Genomic DNA, 24812 nt, shown 5'->3' with positions numbered 1-24812 from the left:
GGCTGTCCCCAAGCTGTCCCCAGGATGTCCCCAGGATGTCCCCGACCTGTCCCGGGCTGTCCCGGTCTGTCCCCTGGATGTCCCCTGGATGTCCCCGAGCTGTCCCGGGCTGTCCCCGGGCTGTCCCCGGGCTGTCCCGGGCTGTCCCAGGCTGTCCCACACTATCCCGACCTGTCCCCAGGATGTCCCCGAGCTGTCCCGGGCTGTCCCCGGGATGTCCTCAGGCTGTCCTGGGCTGTCCCGCACTGTCCCAGGTCTGTCCCCGAGCTGTCCCAGGATGTCCCCAGGATGTCCCCGGGATGTCCCCTGGATGTCCCCGCGCTGTCCCCGCGCTGTCCCCGCCGCGCTGCCTTCCCGGGGCTGCGTCCCCTCCCTGCCGCGCTAATAAAGGAGGGAGGACACGCTGGTGGCTCCTTGGTGTCCCCTCTGTCACCCCCACGGTGTCCCCAGCCTGGGCCCTGCTGGGGTGTCCCCAAAGTGGGGGGGGTCCTGGGGGTGTCCCTGGGGGTGTCCCCGTGTGATGTCCCCCGTGGGTGTGTCCCTGTGGGTGTCCCCTCTGTGATGTCCCCTTGGGGGTGTCCCTGAGGTGTCCCCCAGTCTGATGTCCCCTCTGCGATGTCCCCTCTGCGATGTCCCCCTATGGATGTCCCCATGGGGTGTCCCCCATGAGATGTCCCCCTGTGGGTGTCTCTGAGGTGTCCCCGTGGGTGTCACCCCGTGTTTGTCCCCTCTGCGATGTCCCTGTGTGATGTCCCCCATAGAGGTGTCCCCATAGGGGTGTCCCCATGGGTGTCCCCTCCACGATGTCTCGTCTATGATGTCCCCCTGTGGGTGTCTCTGAGGTGTCCCCGTGGGTGTCCCCTGGGGTGTCCCTGTGTGATGTCCCCCATAGAGGTGTCCCCGTTTGGTGTCCCCGTGGGTGTCCCCTCCATGATGTCCCCTCTATGATGTCCCCGTGGGGCTGTCCCCGTGGGTGTGCCCAAGTGTGATGTCCCCCTGTGGGTGTCCCCGTGGGTGTCACCCTGTGTTTGTCCCCTCTGCCATGTCCCTGAGGTGTCCCCCAGTCTGATGTCCCCGTGGGTGTCCCTGAGGTGTCCCCGTGGGTGTCCCCTCTATGATGTCCCCATGGGGGTGTCCCTGAGGTGTCCCCCAGTCTGATGTCCCCCTGTGGGTGTCCCCTCTGCGATGTCCCCCTATGGATGTCCCCCTATGGATGTCCCCATGGGGTGTCCCCCGTGAGATGTCCCCCTGTGGGTGTCTCTGAGGTGTCCCCCTGTGGGTGTCACCCTGTGTCACCCTCTGCGATGTCCCTGAGGTGTCCCCTCTATGATGTCCCCCTGTGGGTGTCACCCCTCTGTTTGTCCCCTGAGGTGTCCCCGTGGGTGTCCCCTCCGCGCTGTCCCCCCGGGGGTGGCGCTGCCATCTCCGTGCCCATCTATAGCCAAAACATTTCCCGCTGGGAAAAGGGGGCGTGTCCCCTTCCATGCCCCGCCCCCCTCATGAATAATTAACCCCCTCATTAGCGCCGTGACGCAGCCGCGCGGTGACGCCCGAAGGCGCAGGAAGGAACGGACGGGAGCGGCCGCCGCCATGGTGGGCACCGGGAACGGGACCGGGAACGGGACCGGGAACCGAACCGGGAACGGAACCGGGAGGGGAAGCGGGAACGGGAACCGCGGGGGATGCGCGGGCGGGGGATGCGCGGGGGGACCGGGGCGGGGGTCGCACCGGGGCGGGGATGGCGCGGGAGCTCCCGGGAGCACCGGGCGGGCACCGGGCGCGCGCGGCCGCTCCATCCAGCGGGGATGCCGCCGCCGCCGCCGCCGCCTCCCGGTTCCCATCCCGGTGCCGCCGCCGCTTCCCGGTTCCCATCCTGACCGCCGCTCTCCCCGCAGTGCGACTTCTCGGAGGAGCAGACCGCGGGTGAGTGACCGGCACCGGACACACCGGGTACCGGGCACCGGGAGCGAGCACCGGGAGCGAGCCCCGCGCACCGGGCACGGCGGAGGGACCCCCCCGGGCCGCTCCCGCCGCCGCCGCCGCCCCCGGCGCTTCCTGCGCGGCCTCGGGCGGGGCCTTCCCGGGGCAAAGTCCCCGTTGGGACCGGGGGATGGAGGGGTGCGGGACCAGGGCGGTACCGGGGCTGCGGAACCGGGATGGGAACCGGGACAGAACCGGGACCGGAACCGGCACCGGGGGGGTTCGGGCCCCTCCTGCGCAATTTGCCCTTATATGGTCATGGCGCGCGCCGGCCGCGCATTCCTGCGGGGCGGGGCCGCGGATTCCGGAGCGCTCCCGGTGCCCCGGGACCCGCCCGGCCCCGCCCGGTGCCAACGGGACCCGCCGGGCACGGGCAGCATCCCCCGAGGGCGGCGGCCCCTCCCGCATCTGCATCCCGGCGCGGGGTCGGGTTCCACCGGGAAACCGGATCGCACCGGGAACCGGATCCTACCGGGAAACGGATCCTACCCGGAAACCGGATCGCACCGGGGAGCGAAACCCGACCGGGGGTCTCGGTTGCGGGGTCGCGGGGATGCGGCTCTGGGGTCTCGGTGGAACAAACCGGGGGTCCCGGCGGTGCTGACTCGGTGGTCCCGGTGTCACGGGGGTCCCGGTGGTGTTGTCACAGGGGTCCCGGTGGTGTTGTCACAGGGGTCCCGGTGTCCCGGGGGTCCCGGTGTCACGGGGGTTCCGGTGTCACGGGGGTTCCGGTGTTCCGGGGGTCACGGCGCTGCTGAGACTGAGGGAGGGTCCCGAGGTGTTTGAGGTCCCTCAGGGGGTCCCGGTGCCGTTGACACGGGGGTGGGGTCCCGGTGCTGCTGTCGTGGGGGTCCCGGTGCCCCGATGGTCCCGTGGTGACCCAGGGAGGGTCCCGGTGGTCCCGGCACTGCCCCAGTGGAGTCCGGTGGTCTCGCACTGACCGGGTGGGTCCGGGCAGAGTTCAAGGAGGCTCCCGGTGGTCCCGGGGGGTTCCCGGTGGTCCCGGTTTCCCCACACTGGCCGGGGGGCTCCCGGCAGTGTTCAAGGAGGCGTTCCAGCTCTTTGACCCGGTGGTCCCGGCACTGACCGGGCAGGTTCCGGTGGTCCCGGTGGTTCCCAGTGGTCTCTCAGTGCCCCGGTGGCTCCCGGCAGAGTTCAAGGAGGCTCCCGGTGGTCCCGGGGGGTTCCCGGGGGTTCCCGGGGGTTCCCGGGGGGTTCCCGGTTTCCCCTCACTCAGTGCCCGGTGCTCCCGGCAGAGTTCAAGGAGTTGTTCCAGCTCTTTGACCTGGGGGATCCCGGTGGTCTCACACTGACCGGGCGGGTTCCCGGGGGGTTCCCGGTGCTCTCTCACGGCCCCGGTGCTCCCGGCAGAGTTCAAGGAGGCTCCCGGTGTTCCCAGGGGTTCCGGGGGATTCCCAGTGTTCCCGGTGTTCCCGGGGGGTCCCGGGTTCCTGGTTCCCGGTGCCCGGCTCCCGGTGTCCCGGGTTCACTTCCAGCGGACCCGGGGTTCCCGGTGGTCCCGGGGGGTTCCCGGTGTTCCCGGGGGTTCCCGGTTTCCCTCACGCCCGGTGCTCCCGCAGAGTTCAGGAGGCTCCCGGGGGGTTCCCGGTGTTCCCGGGGGGTCCCGGTGGTCCCGGGGGTTCCCGGTGCTCTCTCACTGCCCGGTGCTCCCGGCAGAGTTCAAGGAGGTTCCAGCTCTTGACCCGGGGGTTCCCGGTGGTTCCCTGGGGTGTCGGTCCCGGGGGGTTCCCGGTGTCTCTCACGGCCCCGGTGCTCCCGGCAGAGTTCAAGGAGGCGTTCCAGCTCTTTGAGCCCGGGGATCCGGGTCCGTTCACCCATGCGGCGGTGTTCCCGGGGTCCCGGTTCTCACGGCCCCGGTGCTCCCGGCAGAGTTCAAGGAGGCGTTCCAGCTCTTTGACCGCACCGGGGACGGGAAGATCCTGTTCAGCCAGTGCGGGGATGTGATGCGGGCGCTGGGGCAGAACCCGACCAACGCCGAGGTCATGAAGGTGCTGGGGAACCCCAAGAGCGACGGTGAGCGGGGGGGGGGGACCCCCAAAGGCTGAGTGAGACCCCAACACTGAGACCCCTCCTACCCGAGACCCCCAACACTGAGACCCCCCTCACGAGACCCCAAACTGAGACCCCCCTCACCCTGCCCCCCACCCTGAGACCCCCAAAGGCTGAGACCCCCAAAGGCTGAGTGAGACCCCTCCTCACCCTGAGAGAGACCCCAGCACTGAGACCCCTCCCCACCCTGAGACCCCAACAGAGACCCCTCCTCACCCTGAGACCCCTCCTCACCTGAGACCCCAACAGAGACCCCTCCTCACCCTGAGACCCCTCCTCACCCTGAGACCCCAAAGGCTGAGACCCCTCCTCACCCTGAGCACTGCAGGGAGCTCCAGTGACACCCCCACCCCAAATCCTCAACATCAGTGTGACCCCCACCTTAAATTCTCAGCATCAGAGACCCCCAAACCCTCAGCACCAGTGAGACCCCAGCACTGAGACCCCTCCTCACCCCGAGACCCCCAAAGGCTGAGACCCCCCCCCACCCCGAGACCCCTCCTCACCCCGGGACCCCCCCCCCTCACCCCTGAGCACTGCAGAGAGCTCCAGTGAGACCCCCACCCCAAACCCTCAACACCAGGCTGTCCTTCCCACAAACACCTCTTGGGAAGCCCCCCACCCTTATAAACCCCCTTTGGAAAGCCCCTCACTCTTATAAACCCCCTCAGAAAGCCCCCCACCCTTTTAACTCTCTCAGAAAGCCCCCCACCCTTATAAACCCCCTTTGGGAAGCCCCCCACCCCTATAAACCCCCTTGAAAAACCCCTCACCCTTATAAACTCCCTTTGGAAAGCCCCTCACCCTTTTAACCCCCTTTGGGAAGCCCCTCACCCTTATAAACCCCTTTTGGGAAGCCCCTCACCCTTATAAACCCCCTTGAAAAGCCCCTCACCCTTTTAACCCCCTCAAAAAGCTCCCCACCCTTTTAACTCCCTCAGGAAGCCCCTCCCCCTTAAAAACCCCCTCAAAAGCCCCCCACTCTTATAAACCTTGAAAAGCCCCCCACTCTTATAAACCCCCTTTGGAAAGCCCCTCACCCTTATAAACCCCATTTGGAATACCTCCCACCCTTTTAACCCCGTTTGGGAAGCCCCTCACCCTTATAAACCCCTCAAAAGCCCCCCACCCTCACCCCCCCTGAGAAGCCCCCTCCCCACGGTGCCCCCGCAGAGATGAACGTGAAGACGCTGAGCTTCGAGCAGTTCCTGCCCATGATGCAGACCATCGCCAAGAACAAGGACCAGGGCTGCTTCGAGGATTACGTGGAGGGGCTGCGCGTGTTCGACAAGGAGGGGAACGGCACCGTCATGGGCGCCGAGATCCGCCACGTGCTCGTCACCCTCGGTGCGCCCACAGTGGGGCTGGGGGCTCGGAATGGGGGCTGGGGGGCTCAGAATGGGGGTCTGGGGGCTGGGAATGGGGCTAGGGGGGCTCGGAATGGGGGATTGGGGGACTCGAAATGAGGGGTGGGGGGCTTGAAATTGGGGTCTGGGGGCTCAGAATGGGGGTAGGGGGCTGGGAATGGGGCTGGGAGCTGGGAATGAGGGATTGGGGGCTTGTAATGAGGGGTGGGCAGCTCGGAATGGGGGATTGGGGGACTCAGAATGGGGGTCTGGGGGCTTGGAATGGGGGTGGGGTGCTTGAAATTGGGGTCGGGGGGCTTGGAATGGCGGTCTGAGGGGCTTGAAATTGGGGTCTGGGGGCTGGGAATGGGAGTGGGGGGTTCGGAATGGGGGTCTGGGGACTCGGAATGAGGGGTGGGGGGCTTGGAATGGGGGGTAGGGGGCTGGGAATGGGGGGCTGGGGGCTTGGAATGGCGGTGGGGGGCTCAGAATGGGGGTCTGGGGGCCGGGATGGGGCTGGGGGGCTCGAAATGGGGGTGGGGACTGGGAATGGGGTCTGGGGGCTGAGAATGGGAGTGGGGGGCTTGAAATTGGGGTCTGGGGGCTCAAAATGGGGGTGGGGGGCTGCGAATGGGGGTGGGGGGCTCGGAATGGGGGTCTGGGAGCTGGGAATGGGGGTGGGGTGCTTGAAATTGGGGTCTGGGGGCTCGGAATGGGGGTGAGGGGCCTGGGAATGGGAGTGGGGTCTTAGAATGGGGGTCTGGGAATGGGGGTGGGGGGCTTGAAATGGGGGTGGGGGGCTCGGAATGGGGGGTAGGGGGCTGGGAATGGGAGTGGGGGGCTGGGAATGGGGCTGGGGGCTCGAAATGGGGGGCTGGGGGGCTCGGAATGGGGGGGGGGGGATCGGAATGGGGAGCTGGGGGGCTTGAAATTGGGGTCTGGGGGCTTGGAATGGGGGTGAGAGGGCTGGGAATGGGGGTAGAGGGTTGGGATGGGGGTCTGGGGGCTTGAAATGAGGGGTGAGGAGCTTGAAATGGGGGTCTGGGGGCTCAAAATGGGGGTAGGGGGCTTGAAATTGGGGTCTGGGGCTGGGAATGGGGGTCTGGGGGACTCAAAATAGAGGTAGGGGGCTCGAAATGGGGCTGGGGGCTGGGAATGAGAGTGGGGGGCTTGGAATGGGAGTGGGGGACTTGAAATTGGGGTCTGGGGGGCTCGGAATGGGGGTGGGGACATCAAAATGAGGGGTCTGGGGGGGTCTCAGGGGTGTGGGGTCTCCTAAATGGGGGGATTTAGGGGGGCCTGGGCACCCTGAGGGTCCCAAAGGTGCTGCCAGGGGTGGGTTTGGGCACCCTAAAGGTGCTGCCAGGGCGGGGTATGGGGGTCCCAAAGGTGCTGCCAATGGTGGGCTCTGGGCACCCTGAGGGTCCCAAAGGTGCTGCCAATGGTGGACCTGGGCACCTCAGGGGTCCCAAAGGTGCTGCCAGTGCTGGGCTCTGGGCACCTCAGGGGTCCCAAAGGTGCTGCCAGTGGGGGTGTGGGCACCCGAGGGTCCCAAAGGTGCTGCCAATGGTGGGCCTGGGCACCCTGAGGGTCCCAAAGGTGCTGCCAGGGGTGGGCCTGGCACCCCGAGGGTCCCAAAGGTGCTGCCAGTGGGCTCTGGGCACCTCAGGGGTCCCAAAGGTGCTGCCAATGGTGGGCTCTGGGCACCCTGAGGGTCCCAAAGGTGCTGCCAGGGGTGTGAGGGTCCCAAAGGTGCTGCCAGTGGGAGTGTGGGCACCCTGAGGGTCCCAAAGGTGCTGCCAATGGTGGGCTCTGGGCACCTCAGGGGTCCCAAAGGTGCTGCTGGGGGGGGGGGTGGGGGTCCCAAAGGTGCTGCCAGTGGTGGGCCTGGGCACCCTGAGGGTCCCAAAGGTGCTGCCAGGGGTGGGTTTGGGCACCCTAAAGGTGCTGCCAGTGGGGGTGTGGGCACCTCAGGGGTCCCAAAGGTGCTGCCAGTGGTGGGCCTGGGCACCTCAGGTGTCCCAAAGGTGCTACCCTGCCAGTGGGGGTGTGGGCACCCCGAGGGTCCCCAAGGTGCTCCCAGCAGTGTCCCGGTGACCCCACCTGAGCTTTTCAAGCCCCCCAGGGTGCCCCCCACCCAAGGGTGACGCCCGTGGGTGCCCCCATGGCAGGTGAGAAGATGACCGAGGAGGAGGTGGAGCAGCTGGTGGCCGGCCACGAGGACAGCAACGGCTGCATCAACTACGAGGGTGAGCCCGGGGGTCCCGGGGGTCCTGGGGGGGTCCTGGGGGTCCTGGGGGGTCCTGGGGGGGGTCCTGGGGGGGTCCTGGGGGGGTCTCCCACACCCCCACCCCTCCCTGACCATCACGTCTGTTCCTTGTTCCCCCCAGCCTTTGTGAGACACATCTTGTCAGGGTGACGCCTCGCAGGGGTAACGCCTCCCCCCGAGCCCCCTCCTCAAATTTATTCATTTTTTTTAATTTCTCCTCATTCCTTCTTTTTTTATTATTTTTTTTCCTTCTGCTGCGCCCTGGTGTCTTTTTTTTGTTTTTTTAATATTTTCCAAAATTATGCAAAATTTATAAAATTAAAATTAAAATTAAAAAAAGGCTGCCTGGTTCTCTCCTCCCTGCATGCCCCTCTGTGCATGGAGCCCCCCAGGGCTGGTTTTGGGGAGGGGGCTGCAGGAAGGACCCCCCCCCCCCCCTGCTGGGTCCTCCCTGAGCTCTTGAGCCGTTTTTTGGACTTTTGGTTTTTCTGCCTCTCTCTGGGATTTGGGGTTTTTTTGGGGGGGGGGGGCTCCACAGACCCCTCCTCACATCCCCCTCCTCTCTTTTTCTCTCCGCAGAGCTGGTCCGGATGGTGCTGAGTGGATGAAGACCCCTCCTCATTATTTTTTAACCCCCCCTACTCTTCATTATTTCATTATCTGTCCCCCTCCTCACTCGATTTTGTGCCTTTTCCCCTCATTTTTCTGTCACCCCCTGAGCCCCCTCCCCTCAGCCCCACCGGCTAAATTATTAATTAATTGCTCCACAGCATCAAATAAATCAAAATAAAGGCTCCCACCGGCTAAATTATTAATTATTGCTCCACAGCATCAAATAAATCAAAATAAAGGCTCCCACCGGCTAAATTATTAATTAATTGCTCCACAGCATCAAATAAATCAAAATAAAGGCTCCCACCGGCTAAATTATTAATTATTGCTCCACAGCATCAAATAAATCAAAATAAAGGCTCCCCACCGGCTAAATTATTAATTATTGCTCCACAGCATCAAATAAATCAAAATAAAGGCTCCCACCGGCTAAATTATTAATTATTGCTCCACAGCATCAAATAAATCAAAATAAAGGCTCACACAGAGTGGTCGTGGTGCCCCCCTCCCCAATTTCCAAACACCACCAAAAGCCTCTTCTTCTTCTTCTTCCCGCCCCGGGGGGGAATTCGCAATTTTTCTTTTTATTGGTTTTTTAAAAAAAAAAAGAAACAAAACAGAAATAAACGAAATAAACCAAAAAAAGGGATGAGGAAGAGGAGGAAGGGGTTTTTTGAGGAGGGGGGGGAAATGCCCATGTGCCAGGTGGGATCGGAGCTGTCTCATAAATAACCAGGGGGGAGTGGGACCCCCACCATGAGACCAACACTTAAATAAAATCCGGGATAATCATAAAAAAATCCCAAAGCTGGAGGGGAGGAAGAGGAGGAAGAGGAGGAGAGAAGGGGGAGGGTCCTTGGAGGGGCGGGGCCGGGCAGGGGGCGGAGTCTCACTGGGTGGGGGGCACGGGGGTGGGCACCGAGCTGGGGGTGGGCACCGAGAGGGGCTCCGGCTGCAGGGGGGGGCCTTGGTCTGTGGGAGAGAACACAGAGAAAAGAGGGGAGGGGGCGTCAGCGCACACACAGAGGGGAGGGGGGCACAAAAAGCGCCGCCGCCGTCCCCTCTGACCCAACCTCCATGCCCAAAATGCACCAAAAATGTCCTCAAAATGCACCAAAATCTCCTCAAAAATTCCTAAAAAATTTGCATCAAAATTCCTCAAAAATGTCCTCAAAGTTCCCCAAAATCTCCTCAAAAATTCCTCAAAAATTCCTCACAAATTTGCACCAAAATTCCCCAAAAATTTCCTCAAAAATTCCCCCAAAATTCCCTCAAAAGTTTCCTCAAAAATGTCCTCAAAGTTTCCCCAAAATGTCCTCAAAAATTCCTAAAAAAATTTCCTCAAAAATTCCCTCCAAAATTCTTGTAAAATTTTCCCCAAAAAAAATCCCCGAAATTTCCCCAAAAACTTCCTCAAAAATGTCCTAAAAATTTCCCCAAAAAAATCGCCAAAATTCCTCAAAAAATCCCCAAAATTTCCTCAAAAATTGCCTCAAAATTTCCTCAAAAATTCCTCAAAAATTTGCACCAAAATTCCTCCAAAAATTTCCTCAAAATTTCCCCAAAATTCCTCAAAAGTTTCCCCAAAATTCCCTCAAAGGCTTCCTACAAATTTCCTCAAAAAATCTCTTTAAAAACTTCCTCAAAAATGTCCTAAAAATTTCCCAAACAATCGCCAAAATTCCTCAAAAAAATCCCCAAAATTTCCTCAAAATTTCCCCAAAATCTCCTCAAAAATTCCTAAAAAATTCCTCAAAAATTTGCACCAAAATTCCTCCAAAAATTTCCTCAAAATTTCCCCAAAATGTCCTCAAAAATTCCTAAAAAATTCCTCAAAAATTTGCACCAAAACTCCTCCAAAAATTTCCTCAAAATTTCCCCAAAAGTGCCTTGCAATTCCCTCAAAAATGTCCTAAAAAATTCCCCCAAAAAATCCCCAAAATCCCTCAAAAAATCCCCAAAATTTCCCTCAAAAATTCCCCAATTTTTCCCTCATAAAATCCCCGAAATTTCCTCAAAAACTTCCTCAAAAATGTCCTAAAAAATTCCTCAAAAATTCCCCAAAATTTCCCTCAAAAAAATCCCCAATTTTTCCCTCATAAAATCCCCGAAATTTCCTCAAAAACTTCCTCAAAAAGTCCCTAAAAATTCCCAAAAAAACCCCAAATTTTCCCTCAAAAAATCCCCAATTTTTCCCTCAAAAATTCCCCAATTTTTCCCTCAAAAATTCTCCAGTTTTTCCCTCAAAAATCCCGAAATTTCCTCAAAAACTTCCTCAAAAATGTCCTAAAAAATTCCCCCAAAAAATCGCCAAAATTCCTCAAAAAATCCCCAAAATTTTCCTCAAAAAAATCCTCCAAAATTCCCTCAAAAATTCCCCAATTTTTCCCTCATAAAATCCCCGAAATTTCCTCAAAAACTTCCTCAAAAATGTCCTAAAAAATTCCCAAAAAATCCCCAAAATTTCCCTCAAAAAATCCCCAAAATTTCCCTCAAAAATTCCCCAAATTTTCCCTCATAAAATCCCCGAAATTTCCTCAAAAACTTCCTCAAAACCTCCCCAAAAAAATTCCCTCAAATTTCCTCAAAAAAAATCCCCAAAAATTCCTCAAAAATTCCTAAAAATTTTGCTCCAAAATTCCTCAAGATTTCCTCCAAAATTTCCTCAAAAATTCCCCAAAAAATCCCCAATTTTTCCTCATAAAATCCCCAAAATTTCCTCAAAAACTTCCTCAAAACCTCCCCAAAAAATTCCCTCAAATTTCCTCAAAAAAAATCCCAAAAATTCCTCAAAGATTTCCTCAAAAATTTGCTCCAAAATTCCTCCAAAATTTCCTCAGAAAAATTCCCCAAAAATTCCCCAATTTTTCCCTCATAAAATCCCGAAATTTCCTCAAAAAACTTCCTCAAAAATGTCCTAAAAAATTCCCCAAAAAAATCGCCAAATTCCCTCAAAAATTCTCCAATTTTTCCCTCAAAAATTCCTGAAATTTCCCTCAAAAAATCCTCCAAAATTCCCTCAAAAAATCCCCGAAATTTCCTCAAAAATGTCCTAAAAAATTCCCCCAAAAAATCGCCAAAATTCCTCAAAAAATCCCAATTTTTCCCTCATAAAATCCCCGAAATTTCCTCAAAAACTTCCTCAAAAAAATTCCCCCAAAAAAATCGCCAAAATTCCTCAAAAATTCCCCAATTTTTCCCTCAAAAATTCCCCAAAATTTCCCTCAAAAATTCCCTCCAAAATTCCCTCAAAAATTCCCCAAATTTTCCCTCAAAAATTCCCCAAAATTTCCTCAAAAACTTCCTCAAAATGTCCTAAAAAAGTCCCAAAATTCCTCCAAAATTCGCCAAAATTTCCTCAAATATTCCTCAAAACCTCCCCAAAAAATTCCTCAAAATTTCCTCAAAAAAAATCCCCAAAAATTCCTCAAAGATCTCCTCAAAATTTGCTCCAGAATTCCTCCAAAATTTCCTCAAAAAAATTCCCAATTTTTCCTCATAAAATCCCTGAAATTTCCTCTAAAAACTTCCCAAAAATGTCCCTAAAAATTCCCAAAAAATCCCCAAATTTTCCCTCAAAAAATCCCCAATTTTTCCTCAAAAATTCCCCAATTTTTCCCTCATAAAATCCCCAAAATTTCCTCAAAAACTGCCTCAAAACCTCCCCGAAAAAATTCCCTCGAAAAAATCCCCAAAAATTCCTCAAAGATTTGCTCCAAAATTCCTCCAAAATTTCCTCAAGATTTCCTCAAAAAAATTCCCCGAAAAATCCCCAAAATTCCCTCAAAAATCCCCAAAATTTCCCTCAAAAATTCCCCAATTTTTCCCTCATAAAATCCCCGAAATTTCCTCAAAAACTTCCTCAAAAATGTCCTAAAAAATTCCCCAAAAAATCGCCAAAATTTCCTCAAAAAATCCCCAAAATTTCCCTCAAAAATTCCCCAATTTTTCCCTCAAAAATTCCCCAATTTTTCCCTCATAAAATCCCCGAAATTTCCTCAAAAATGTCCTAAAAATTCCCCCAAAAAATCCCCAAAATTCCTCAAAAAATCCCCAAATTTCCCTCAAAAATTCCCCAATTTTTCCCTCATAAAATCCCCGAAATTTCCTCAAAAACTTCCTCAAAACCTCCCCAAAAAAATTCCCTCAAATTTCCTCAAAAAAAATCCCCAAAAATTCCTTAAAGATCTCCTCAAAAATTTGCTTCAAAATTCCTCCAAAATTTCCTCAAAAAAATTCCCAAAAAAATCCCCAAAATTCCTCAAAAATTCCCAATTTTTCCCTCATAAAATCCCCGAAATTTCCTCAAAAATGTCCTAAAAAATTCCCCAAAAAATCCCCAAATTTTCCCTCAAAAATTCCCCAATTTTTCCCTCAAAAAATCCTCCAAAATTCCCTCAAAAATTCCCCAATTTTTCCCTCATAAAATCCCTGAAATTTCCTCAAAAACTTCCTCAAAAATGTCCTAAAAAATTCCCCAAAAAAATCCCCGAAATTTCCTCAAAAACTTCCTCAAAAATGTCCTAAAAAATTCCCAAAAAATCCTCAAAAAATCCCCAATTTTTCCCTCATAAAATCCCCGAAATTTCCTCAAAAACTTCCTCAAAAATGTCCTAAAAAATTCCCCAAAAAAATCCCCGAAATTTCCTCAAAAACTTCCTCAAAAATGTCCTAAAAAATTCCCAAAAAATCCTCAAAAAATCCCCAATTTTTCCCTCAAAAAATCCCCAAAATTTCCCTCCAAAATTCCCCAATTTTTCCCTCATAAAATCCCTGAAATTTCCTCAAAATCTTCCTCAAAAATGTCCTAAAAAATTCCCCCAAAAAATCCCCAAAATTCCCTCAAAAAATCCCCAATTTTTCCCTCAAAAATTCCCCAGTTTTTCCCTCAAAAATTCCTGAAATTTCCCTCAAAAAATCCTCCAAAATTCCCTCAAAAATTCCCCAATTTTTCCCTCAAAAATTCCCCAATTTTTCCCTCATAAAATCCCCGAAATTTCCTCAAAAACTTCCTCAAAAATGTCCTAAAAAATTCCCCAAAAATCCCAAATTCCCTCATAAAATCCCCGAAATTTCCTCAAAAACTTCCTCAAAAATGTCCTAAAAAATTCCCAAAAAAAATCCCCAAAATTCCTCAAAACCTTCCTCAAAAATGTCCTAAAAAATTCCCCAAAAAAACCGCCAAAATTCCCTCAAAAAATCCCCAAAATTCCTCAAAAAATCCCCAAAATTTCCCTCAAAAAATCCCCAAAATTTCCCTCAAAAATTCCCCAATTTTTCCCTCAAAAATTCCCCACCTTTCCCCTCAGAGTCTCCTCACCTGGGACGAGGCCGGCGCTGGGAAGGAGGCTTCCCTGCACGGCGGCCACGATGGCGGGGCTGTGCGCGGCTGCCGAGCCCCCCGCGCCCCCCGCGCCGCCGCCGCCGCCGAGGTGAGGATGAGGATGATGATGGTGGTGGTGGTGGTGATGGTGATGCGAGTTGGAGGGGGGCAGCCCCCTCCCCATGCTGCCGCCGGCCAGGGCCCCCCCCCCATGCAGCGGGTTAGCGGGGAAGGGGTCGCCCATGGGAGGGGGGGGGTTGTTAGCCATGCTGGGGGGGGGCACGGCCGCGGGGGGGCAATTACCGGGCACGGAGGCGTGGCCGGTGCCGCCGCCGCTGCTGCCGGTGCTGATGCTGCCGGTGCTGCCGCCGGGGCCGCCGCCGCCGCCGGGGAGGGTCCCCGGCAGGAGCTGAGAGGGCGGAGGAGGCGGCGGCTGCTGCTGCCCGGGGAACGGCACCACCGGGGCTGCGGGAGGGGAGACCGGAGTGAGACCCCCGCCCGTAATCAGCCACCCCTTGGGGCTGGGGGAGACCGGAGTGAGACCCCTGCCTTAATCAGCCGCTGGGGGAGGGGAATCGAGAGTGAGACCCCCCCCTAATCAGCCACCCCTTGGGGCTGGGGGAGACCGAGAGTGAGACCCCCGCCCGTAATCAGCCACCCCTTGGGGCTGGGGGAGATCGAGAGTGAGACCCCCGCCCGTAATCAGCCACCCCGTGGGGCTGGGGGAGATCGAGAGTGAGACCCCCGCCCTCAATCAGCCACCCCGTGGGGCTGGGGGGCTACAGAGAGGGGAGATCGAGAGTGAGACCCCCACCCGTAATCAGCCACCCCTTGGGGCTGCGGGAGGGGAGAAGGGAGAGTGAGACCCCCACCCTTAATCGGCCACCCCTTGGGGCTGGGGGAGGGGAGAGAGTGAGACCCCCACCCTTAATCAGCCACCCCTTGGGGCTGCGGGAGGGGAGACCGGAGTGAGACCCCTGCCCGTAATCAGCCACCCCTTGGGGCTGGGGGAGGGGAGAGCCAGAGTGAGACCCCCGCCCTTAATCAGCCACCCCTTGGGGCTGGGGGGCTGCAGGGGGAGGGGAGAGCGAGAGTGAGACCCCCACCCTTAATCAGGCAGCACTCAATGGGGGAAGAGCACTGTGAGACCCCTACTCTTATCCAGGCACCACTCAATGGGGGGAGAGTGCCTGTGAGACCCCCGCCCTTATCCAGCCATCACTCAGAGCTGGGGCAGTGAAGGAGAGGGGAGAGCTCCAGTGAGACCCCCAACCCTCAGCACCAGTGAGACCCTCACCTCCAATGAGACCCCCCCTCAGAAACCCCCCCTGCCACAACCCACTGCTGCCACCCTCACCCACCCATTGCTTTGGGAGACCCCCACCCTGCACCCACCGTGCGGCACGGCCGGGACTCCTTTGGGGTGCCACCCTCACCCACCCCATTGCTTTGGGAGCCCCCACCCTCACCCACCCATTGCTTTGGGGACCCCTCCCACCCTCACCTCACCCACCCCATTGCTTTGGGGATCCCTCCCACCCTGTACCCATTGTGCGGCACGGCCAGGACTGTTTTGGGGTGCCACCCTCACCCACCCATTGCTTTGGAGACCCCCACCTCACCCACCCCATTGCTTTGGAGACCCCCACCGTCACCACCCCATTGCTTTGGGAGCCCCCCACTCCGTACCCACCCCATTGCTTTGGGACCCCCCACCCCACACCCATTGTGTGGCACGGCCAGGGGATGCCACCCTCACCCACCCCATTGCTTTGGGGAGCCCCCCACCCCGTACCCACCCCATTGCTTTGGGACCCCCCACCCTCACCCACCCCATTGCTTTGGGACCCCCCACCCATACCCACCGTGCGGCACGGCCAGGGGTGCCACCCTCACCCACCCCATTGCTTTGGGACCCCCTACCCCGTACCCACCGTGCGGCACGGCCAGGGGGTGCCACCCTCACCCACCCATTGCTTTGGGAGACCCCCACCCTGCACCCACCGTGTGGCATGGCCGGGACTGTTTTGGGGTGCCACCCCAACCCACCCCATTGCTTTGGGATCCCCCACCCTCACCCACCCCATTGCTTTGGGAGCCCCCCACCCTCACCCACCCCATTGCTTTGGGACCCCCCACCCCGTACCCACCGTGCGGCACGGCCAGGGGTGCCACCCTCACCCACCCTCACCCACCCCATTGCTTTGGGACCCCCCACCCCGTACCCACCGTGCGGCACGGCCGGGCCGGCTCCCGGGGGCACCGGCGGCGGCGGCTGCGGCGGGGGCGCCCCGGGCAGCGGCGGCTGCCCCACCATGGGCTCGGCGATGCCGGGGCCGGGCGGCGCCGCCAGCGGGTGCGCGGCGGGGGCCAGGGGGGCACCGGCGGCGGCCCCGGGCAGCGGCTGCGCCCCGGGCGGCAGCGGCGGCGGCTGCTGCTGCTGCTGCTGCTGCAGGTGCTGGAAGTGCTGCTGCCGCGCCCGCATCTCCGCGTACTTGAGCTGCTCCATGTGGAACGCCTGGCGGTCGGCCAGCAGCTGCTGCCGCTGGTACTCCAGCTGGGAGGGGGCAGGCAGGAAGGGGAATATTATATTAATATTAATTATGGAAATATGGGATAGAATTATTTACATGGAAAATGTAAAGTATTTATTTCAAATATTTATATAAAAATTTGAATATTATGTGTGTTGTGTTAGAAATATAATATATAATATATAATATATAGTGTATAATATGTATAATGTATAATATTATAATCACATATATAATTATATATAAAGTATATATAATATATATAATTATATATATAACATTGTATATAAAATATATATAATATATATAATCACATATGTAACATTATATATATACATATATTTATATATATATATATATATTATTAATATATATATATATAGTATATATATAATGTAATATACCATGCTGCCGCTGGTACTCCAGCTGGAGGGACGGGAAAACATGAGGAGGGGGCAGGCAGGCAGGGGAATATTATATAAATATTAATTATATAAATATGTGATATAATTATTTACATGGAAAATGTAAAATATTTATTTCAAATGTTTATATAAAAATTTGAATATTATGTGTGTTGTCTTAGAAATATAATATATAATATATAGTAGATAATATATAATATATAATATATAATATATAATATATAATATATAATATATAATATATAATATATAATACTCGGGGATGGGGACAAACGGGGGCAGTGCCACCCCTGGAGTGTGGGGACAAGCACAGGGGCAGTGCCACCCTCGGGGATGGGGACAAATGGGGGCAGTGCCACCCTCGGGGATGGGGACAAACGGGGGCGGTGCCACCCTCGGGGATGGGGACAAACGGGGGCAGTGCCACCCTCGGTGTGTGGGGACAAACGGGGGCAGTGCCACCCTCGGTGTGTGGGGACAAACGGGGCAGTGCCACCCTCGGGGATGGGGACAAACGGGGGCGGTGCCACCCTCAGGGATGGGGACAAAGGGGGGTGGTGCCACCCTCGGGGATGGGGACAAACGGGGGCGGTGCCACCCTCGGGTTGGGGACAAGCCGTCGGGGATGGGGACAAACGGGGCGGTGCCACCCTGGGTGCCACTCACGGCCTCGCGCTCGCGGTCCATGATGGTCTCCAGCTCCTCGAAGTGCCTCAGTTTGATCTCCAGCTTCTTCATCTGCGTCTCCACCAGCAGCGCCACCAAGGACTTGATCTTGCGCTCCTCCACGGCCGCCAGGTGCTGCCCGGGGACAGTGCCAGCGGTCAGGGGTGCCCACAGCCCTGTGCCCGCTCCCTTCTCCCTGTGGCACTCATTCCTCATTCCCTACAGGATCCCTATGGGATTCCATGTTCCACTTCCTATGGGACCCAACCATTCCTCACAGTCACTGTGTCCTCTCTCCCTATAGGATTCATTCCTCTCCCCACATCCCTGTTCCCTCTCCCTATAGGATTCATTCCTCTCCCCACATCCCTGTTCCCTCTCCCTATAGGATTCATTCCTCTCCCCACATCCCTGTCCCCTCTCCCTATAGGATTCATTCCTCTCCCCACATCCCTGTCTCTGTCCTATAGATCCATTCCTCTCCCCACATCCCTGTCCCCTCTCCCTATAGGATTCATTCCTCTCCCACATCCCTGTCCCCTCTCCCTATAGGATTCATTCCTCTCCCCACATCCCTGTTCCCTCTCCCTATAGGATCCATTCCTCTCCCCACATCCCTGTCCCCTCTCCCTATAGGATTCATTCCTCTCCCCACATCCCTGTCCCCTCTCCCTATAGGATCCATTCCTCTCCCCACATCCCTGTCCCCTCTCCCTATAGGATTCATTCCTCTCCCCACATCCCTGTTCCCTCTCCCTATAGGATTCATTCCTCTCCCCACATCCCTGTCCCCTCTCCCTATAGGATTCATTCCTCTCCCCACATCCCTGTCCCCTCTCCCTATAGGATTAATTCCTGTTCCTACAGGACTCACCCACTCCTCACAGTCCTTATCCCATCTCCCTATAGGATTCAATATTCCTGTTCCTACACAACTCACCTTCTCACATCCCCACATCCCTGTCCCCTCTCCCTATATGACATTTTTCATCATGCTCACTCCATTCCTCACTTTCTCTTTAATTACCCAACCCAAATTTCTGTCATTTCTATCAATTAATCCCCCTCTAACAAACCACCCATGGCTCCCAGCACCATCCCCTGAACCTGACCATCAACTCGAAGCTTCCCTGATCAATTTTCAAGCCCATCCTTCTAAGAATCCCACTGATCCTCACCCCAATGACATTCCCAGCTCTCCTGCTGCCACCTCTAGACAAGAGGAACCAGCTCTCAACCCTCCAGCTATGCTTTACAACCCAGTTACAAAACAACTACTAATCCCCCTAGACCAAAAATGACACAAACGAGCCTTGATTTTAATATCCCTCATCATTTTCCTCCTACTCATTGATCTCCTAGGCCTGCAACTCTACACAACCATAACTAAATAACTCTACACAACCATAACTAAATAGAGTTATTTAGTTTATTTATATATATTTATATTTAGTTTTATATATATTATTTATTTATATTTATATATAATATATATTATAATATATAAATATAAATATAATATATTTATATATATAAGATATATATATTTAGTTTATTTATATAACTATGCACAACCATAACTATATAACTATGCACAACCATAACTATGTAAATATACACAACCATAACTAAATAACTCTACACAACCATAACTATATAATTACACACAACCATAACTATATAACTATGCACAACCATAACTAAATAGAGTTATTTAGTTTATTTATATATATATTTATATTTAGTTTCATATATATTATTTATTTATATGTATTATATTATAAATATATTTATATATATAATATATATATATTTAGTTTATTTATTTATATAACTATGCACAACCATAACTATATAACTCTACACAACCATAACTAAATAACTCTACACAACCATAACTATATAATTACACACAACTGTAACTATATAACTATGCACAACCATAACTATATAACTATGCACAACCATAACTAAATAGTTATTTAGTTTATTTATATATTTATATTTAATTTTATAGATATTATTTATTTATATTTATATATGTTATATATTATAATATATAAATATATTATAAATATATTTATATATATAAGATATATATATTTAGTTTATTTATTTATATAACTATGCACAACCATAACTAAATAACTCTACACAACCATAACTATATAACTACACACAACCATAACTATATAACTATGCACAACCATAACTAAATAGAGTTATTTAGTTTATTTATATATATTTATATTTAGTTTTATATATATTATTTATTTATATAACTATGCGCAACCATAACTATATAACTATGCACAACCATAACTAAATAGAGTTATTTAGTTTATTTATATGTATTTATATTTAGTTTTATATATATTATTTATTTATATATTATAATATATTATAAATATATTTATATATTTATATATATAATATAATATATATATATTTAGTTTATTTATTTATATAACTATGCACAACCATAACTATATAACTATACACAACCATAACTATATAACTATGCACAACCATAACTAAATAGAGTTATTTAGTTTATTTATATATATTTATATTTAGTTTTATATATATTATTTATTTATATATTATAAATAAATATATAAATAGATTTAGTTTATTTATTATAGTTTATTTATTTATATAACTATGCACAACCATAACTATATAACTCTATGCAACCATAACTATATAACTATACACAACCAGAACTATATAACTATATGCTAACTATAGAACTATACACCATAACTATAGAACTATACACCATAACTATGTAACTATGCACAACCATAACTATATAACTCTACACAACCATAACTATATAACTATACACTAACTATATAACTCTACACAACCATAACTATATAACTACACACAACCATAACTATATAACTTTACACAATTATATAACTCTACACAACCACAACTAAATAACTACACACAACCAGAACTATATAACTATACACTAACTATAGAACTATACACAACCATAACTATGTAAATATACACAACCATAACTAAATAACTCTACACACCCAACTCCCTCTAAACCTCTCCCAGGCAGATGTGCCAACCCTCCCCAGGCCCCCCAGCACCCTCACCTTGGCTTTGACGGCGGCAGCAGCCAGGGCGGCGGCGGCGGCCGTGGACAGGTTCCCCTCGCCGATGTCGCGCTCCACCTTGGCCTTGCGCTCGGCCTCGGGCTCCGAGGGCTCCTTGGGCGCCTCCTCGGGCCCTTCCTTCCCCTCCTTGTCCTTCTCAGGCTCTCCTGTGGCCAGGTGGGGCTGTGTGAGTGACCCCTGTGCAGGGTCACCCTCACCTTGCTGTCACCTCGCCCTGCTGTCACCTCACCTGTGCTGTCGCTGTCACCCTTGTCGGGCTCCTTCTCTGCCTCCACCTCCTTCCCCTTCTCCTCCTCCTTCTTGGGGGTCTCTCCGGGTTTTTCCTTGGCTTCCTCCTCGGCGGTGCCATCCCGGGGTTCCTGGGCAAGGATCAGCCCTGTGGGCACCCAAATCTGCCCTGTTTGCCCCCCAAACCCCCAGACCCATTTTACCTTCGCCTCCTTTTTCTCCTCGGCCGGCTGCGCCTCTGCCCGCGCCTCGTCGGCCCCGCTCTCCTCTGGGGACACAAACCTGGGCTCAGATCCCGGTGCCATCGTCCCCCAGACCCCCGGACTCAGACCCCCGTTCCATCCCCCCTAGACCCCCCAGCCCCTCCCCAGCCCGCCCGGAGCCTCATGACCCCCTGCTGCCATCGTCCCCCAGACCCCCGGGAGCTCAGACCCCACTGCCATCATCCCCCAGACCCCCGGGAGCTCAGACCCCCGTTCCATCGTCCCCCAGACCCCCCTGGACCCCTCCCCAGCCCCCTGGCACCTCAGACCCCGCTGCCATCATCCCCCAGACCCCCGGGAGCTCAGACCCCCGTTCCAACCTCCCCCAGACCCCCATGAGCCCCTCCCCAGCCCCCTGCCCAGCCCCCTGGCACCTCAGACCCTGATCCATCGTCCCCCAGACCCCTGGGAGCTCAGACCCCGGTGCCACCACCCCAAGACCCCTGTGAGCCCCTGCCCAGACCCCTGCCCAGCCCTGACCCCGGTGCCATCATCCCCCAGACCCCAGCCCCCCTCCCCAGCTCCCCAGCCCCGATGCCATCCCCCCTTCCCCAGCCCCCCAAGCCCCTTCCCCAACCCCTCGACCCCTTTTCCATCCCCTCCCCAGCCTCCTCCCCTTTTCCACCCCCTCCCCAGCCCCCCGGCCCTCTGACCGATGGCATCTCCCCCCCCCAGCCCTGATGCCATCCCCCCTTCCCCAGCCCCCTCCCCAGCCCTCCGACCCCTTTTCCATCCCCTCCGCAGCCCCCCGGCCCCTCTGACCGATGGCATCTCCCCTTCCCCAGCCCCACAGCCCCCTCCCCAGCCCCCCGACCCCTTTTCCATCCCCTCCGCAGGCCCCGACCCCTTTTCCATCCCCTCCCCGGCCCCCGGCCCCTCTGACCAATGGCATCTCCCCCTCCCAGCCCCCTCCCCCCCCCCGACCCCTTTTCCATCCCCTCCCCAACCCCCGACCCTTTCCACCCCCTCCCCAGCCCCCCGCCCCCTCTGACCGATGGCATCTCCCCCCCTCTACCAGCCCCACAGCCCCCTCCCCAGCCTCTCTGACCTATGCCATCTCCCCCTCCAGCCCACCAGCCCCCGACCCCTGTTCCATCCCCTCCGCGGCCCCCCGGCCCCTCTCACCGATGCGCTCGGGCTCCTCGGAGGCGGTGCCGGCGATGCCGCTGCTCTCCAGCCCGAAGGCGGGGTCGGCCTTGCCCGTCACCTTGGCCGCCTCCTCCACCTTGCGCACGTGGGCCTCCACCAGCGCCGTGGGCACCTCCTCCTTCATCTTGGAGAACTCCTCTGCGGGCACGGTTCCTCAGCGGGACCCCCGCAGGGAGCCCCCCGACCCACACAGCCCGTGGGGGGCTCGGCCTGGCCCCTCCAGGCTGGTCCTAGAATGTTCTGGAAGGCTCCTCCCATCCCCATGGCAGGTGTTGTGTGTCCCCCAGAGGGATCCCCCAGAGCCCCCTGGAGCCCCCAGACCCACACAGCCCAGTCTGGCCCCTCCAGGCTGGTTATAGAATGTTCTGGAAGGTTCATCCCATCCCCATGGGAAGTGTTGTGTGTCCCCAGAGGGATCCCCCAGAGCCCCCTGGAGCCCCCAGCCCCACATATCCCTGTCCCCACATCCCCTGCCCCATATTCTCTGTCCCCACATCCCTGTCCCTATACCCTTTGTCCCCAAACCCACATCCCCTATCCCCACATCCTCTGTCCCTGGGGGGCTCGGTCTGGCCCCTCCAGGCTGGTTATAGAATGTTCTGGAAGGTTCATCCCATCCCCATGGGAAGTGTTGTGTGTCCCCAGAGGGATCCCCCAGAGCCCCTTGGAGCCCCCAGACCCAAACAGCCCGTGGGGTCTCAGTCTGGCCCCTCCAGGCTGGTCCCAGAATGTTCTGGAAGGCTCCTTCCATCCCCATGGGATGTGTTGTGTGTCCCCAGAGGGATCCCCCAGAGCCCCCAGCCCCAAACAGCCCGTGGGGGGCTCGGTCTGACCCCTCCAGGCTGGTCCTAGAATGTTCTGGAAGGCTCCTCCCATCCCCATGGCAGGTGTTGTGTGTCCCCAGAGGGATCCCCCAGAGCCCCTTGGAGCCCCCAGACCCAAACAGCCCATGGGAGGTGTTGGGTGTCCCCACAGGGATCCCCCAGAGCCCCTTGGAGCCCCCAGACCCAAACAGCCCGTGGGGGGCTCAGTCTGACCCCTCCAGGCTCATTCTGGCTGGTCCTAGAATGTTCTGGAAGGCTCCTCCCATCCCCATGGGAGGTGCTGTGTGTCCCCAGAGGGATCCCCCAGAAGCCCCCAGCCCCAAACAGCCCGTGGGGTCTCAGTCTGACTCCTCCAGGCTCATTCTGGCTGGTCCTAGAATGTTCTGGAAGGCTCCTCCCATCCCCATGGGAGGTGCTGTGTGTCCCCAGAGGGATCCCCCAGAGCCCCCTGGAGCCCCCAGACCCACACAGCCCAGTCTGACTCCTCCAGGCTCATTCTGGCTGGTCCTAGAATGTTCTGGAAGGCTCCTTCCATCCCCATGGGAGGTGCTGGGTGTCCCCAGGGGAATCTCCACAGGATTTGCTGGTGTCCCCATGCTCCTCATCCCTCTCCCCATCAGACTGACCCCCCATTTCCTTATAGGAACCCCTATAGGGCTCATCCCTGTCCCCATATTCCTCACGCCATAGGACTCATCCTCTCCCCACATCCCTGTCCCCTCTCCCTATAGGATTAATTACTCTCCCTATAGGATTAATTCCTCTCCCTATAGGATTAATTCCTCTCCGTATAGGACTCATCCATTCCTCACAGTCCTTATCCCCTCTCCCTAAAGGATTCATTATTCTGCTTTCTATAGGACTCATCCACTCCTCAAAATCCTTGTTCCCTCTCCCTATAGGATTCATTATTCTCTTCCTATAGGACTCATCCATTCATCAAAATCCTTGTCCCTTCTCTCTATAGGATTAATTCATATTCCTATAGGACTCCCTACACTCTCCACATGGCCATCCCCTTTCCCCACATCCCTGTCCCCTCTCCCTATAGGATTGATTCCTCTCCCCATAGGATTCACCCACTCTCCACAGTCCTATCCCTTCTCCCTATAGCATTCATTCTTTTCCCTATAAGACTCACCTATTACTCACAGTCCCTGTCCCCTCTCCCCACATCCCTCTCCCCACATCCCCATCCCCTCTCCCCACATCCCTGTCCCCTCTCCCTATAGGACTCACCCCCTCTCCCAACACCCCCATCCCCTCTCCCATATCCCTGGCCCCTCTCCCCACATCCCCATCCCCACATTCCCATCCCTGTCCCCACATCATATCCCCTCCCCACATCCCCATCCATCCCCTCTTCCACATCCCATCCCCTCTCCCTATAGGACTAATCCACTCCCACCCTCTATCCCCCATCCCCACAGTCCCTGTCCCCTCTCCCTGTAGGACTTACCCACATCCCCAAATCTCCATCCCTCTCCCCACATCCCCTCTCTCCACATCCCCATCCCCTCTCTCCACATCCCGATCCCCTCTCCCCACATCCCCATCCCCTCTTCCTATAGAACTCACCCTCTCCCCACATCTCCATCCTCTCTCCCCATATCCCTGGCCCCTCTCCCTACATCTCCATCCCCACATCCCCATCCCCTCTCCCCACATCTCCATCCCCTCTCCCCATATCCCTGGCCCCTCTCCCCATATCCCTGCCCCTCTCCCTACATCCCCATCCCCGCATTCCCATCCCTGTCCCCTGTCCCCACATCCATATCCCCCTCCCCACATCCCCATCCATCCCCTCTTCCACATCTCCATCCCCTCTCCCCACATCCCCATCCCCTCTTCCACATCCCCATCCTGATCCCCTCTCCCCACATCTCCATCCCCTCTCCCACATCCCCATCCCCTCTTCCACATCCCCATCCTGATCCCCTCTCCCACATCTCCATCCCCTCTCCCCACATCCCCATCCCCTCT

General features: G+C 54.8%; 2 protein-coding genes across 8 annotated transcripts in view; one reads left to right on the top strand and one right to left on the bottom strand.

Moving 5' to 3' along the window:
* The first annotated feature begins 1511 nt into the window (after positions 1–1511).
* On the top strand, positions 1512–8461 carry MYL6 (myosin light chain 6). Of its 2 annotated transcripts, XM_064734639.1 has the most exons (7): positions 1512–1593; positions 1896–1923; positions 3871–4014; positions 5224–5397; positions 7568–7645; positions 7787–7827; positions 8245–8461. In XM_064734639.1, exons 1-6 carry the CDS (start codon positions 1591–1593, stop codon positions 7813–7815), a joined length of 456 nt encoding a protein of 151 aa, XP_064590709.1. In that variant the 5' UTR covers positions 1512–1590; the 3' UTR covers positions 7816–7827; positions 8245–8461. The 2 variants fall into 2 exon arrangements, with proteins under 2 accessions (XP_064590709.1, XP_064590711.1); XM_064734641.1 differs by lacking the exon at positions 7787–7827.
* A 229-nt stretch (positions 8462–8690) lies between these two features.
* Positions 8691–24812, bottom strand: part of SMARCC2 (SWI/SNF related, matrix associated, actin dependent regulator of chromatin subfamily c member 2) — a 37426-nt gene continuing 21304 nt past the window's right edge. For 2 of the 6 annotated variants that reach the window (XM_064734633.1, XM_064734635.1), the window contains 8 exons: positions 21982–22143; positions 20797–20861; positions 20595–20724; positions 20345–20511; positions 17226–17360; positions 15830–16157; positions 13598–14065; positions 9048–9249 (listed from right to left, as the gene is read on the bottom strand). In XM_064734633.1, coding sequence (XP_064590703.1) covers positions 9167–9249; positions 13598–14065; positions 15830–16157; positions 17226–17360; positions 20345–20511; positions 20595–20724; positions 20797–20861; positions 21982–22143 — 1538 coding nt within the window. In that variant the 3' untranslated portion in view covers positions 9048–9166. Of the gene's footprint in view, positions 9250–13597; positions 14066–15829; positions 16158–17225; positions 17361–20344; positions 20512–20594; positions 20725–20796; positions 20862–21981; positions 22144–24812 lie in introns of all 6 variants that reach the window. The other 4 variants (XM_064734637.1, XM_064734638.1, XM_064734634.1 and 1 more) reach the window with 4 other exon arrangements.

The sequence above is a fragment of the Zonotrichia leucophrys genome, chromosome 29, assembly GCF_028769735.1.
Source record: "Zonotrichia leucophrys gambelii isolate GWCS_2022_RI chromosome 29, RI_Zleu_2.0, whole genome shotgun sequence".
Taxonomy (NCBI): Eukaryota; Metazoa; Chordata; class Aves; order Passeriformes; family Passerellidae; genus Zonotrichia; species Zonotrichia leucophrys.
This window is presented reverse-complemented; position numbering and strand designations above follow the sequence as displayed.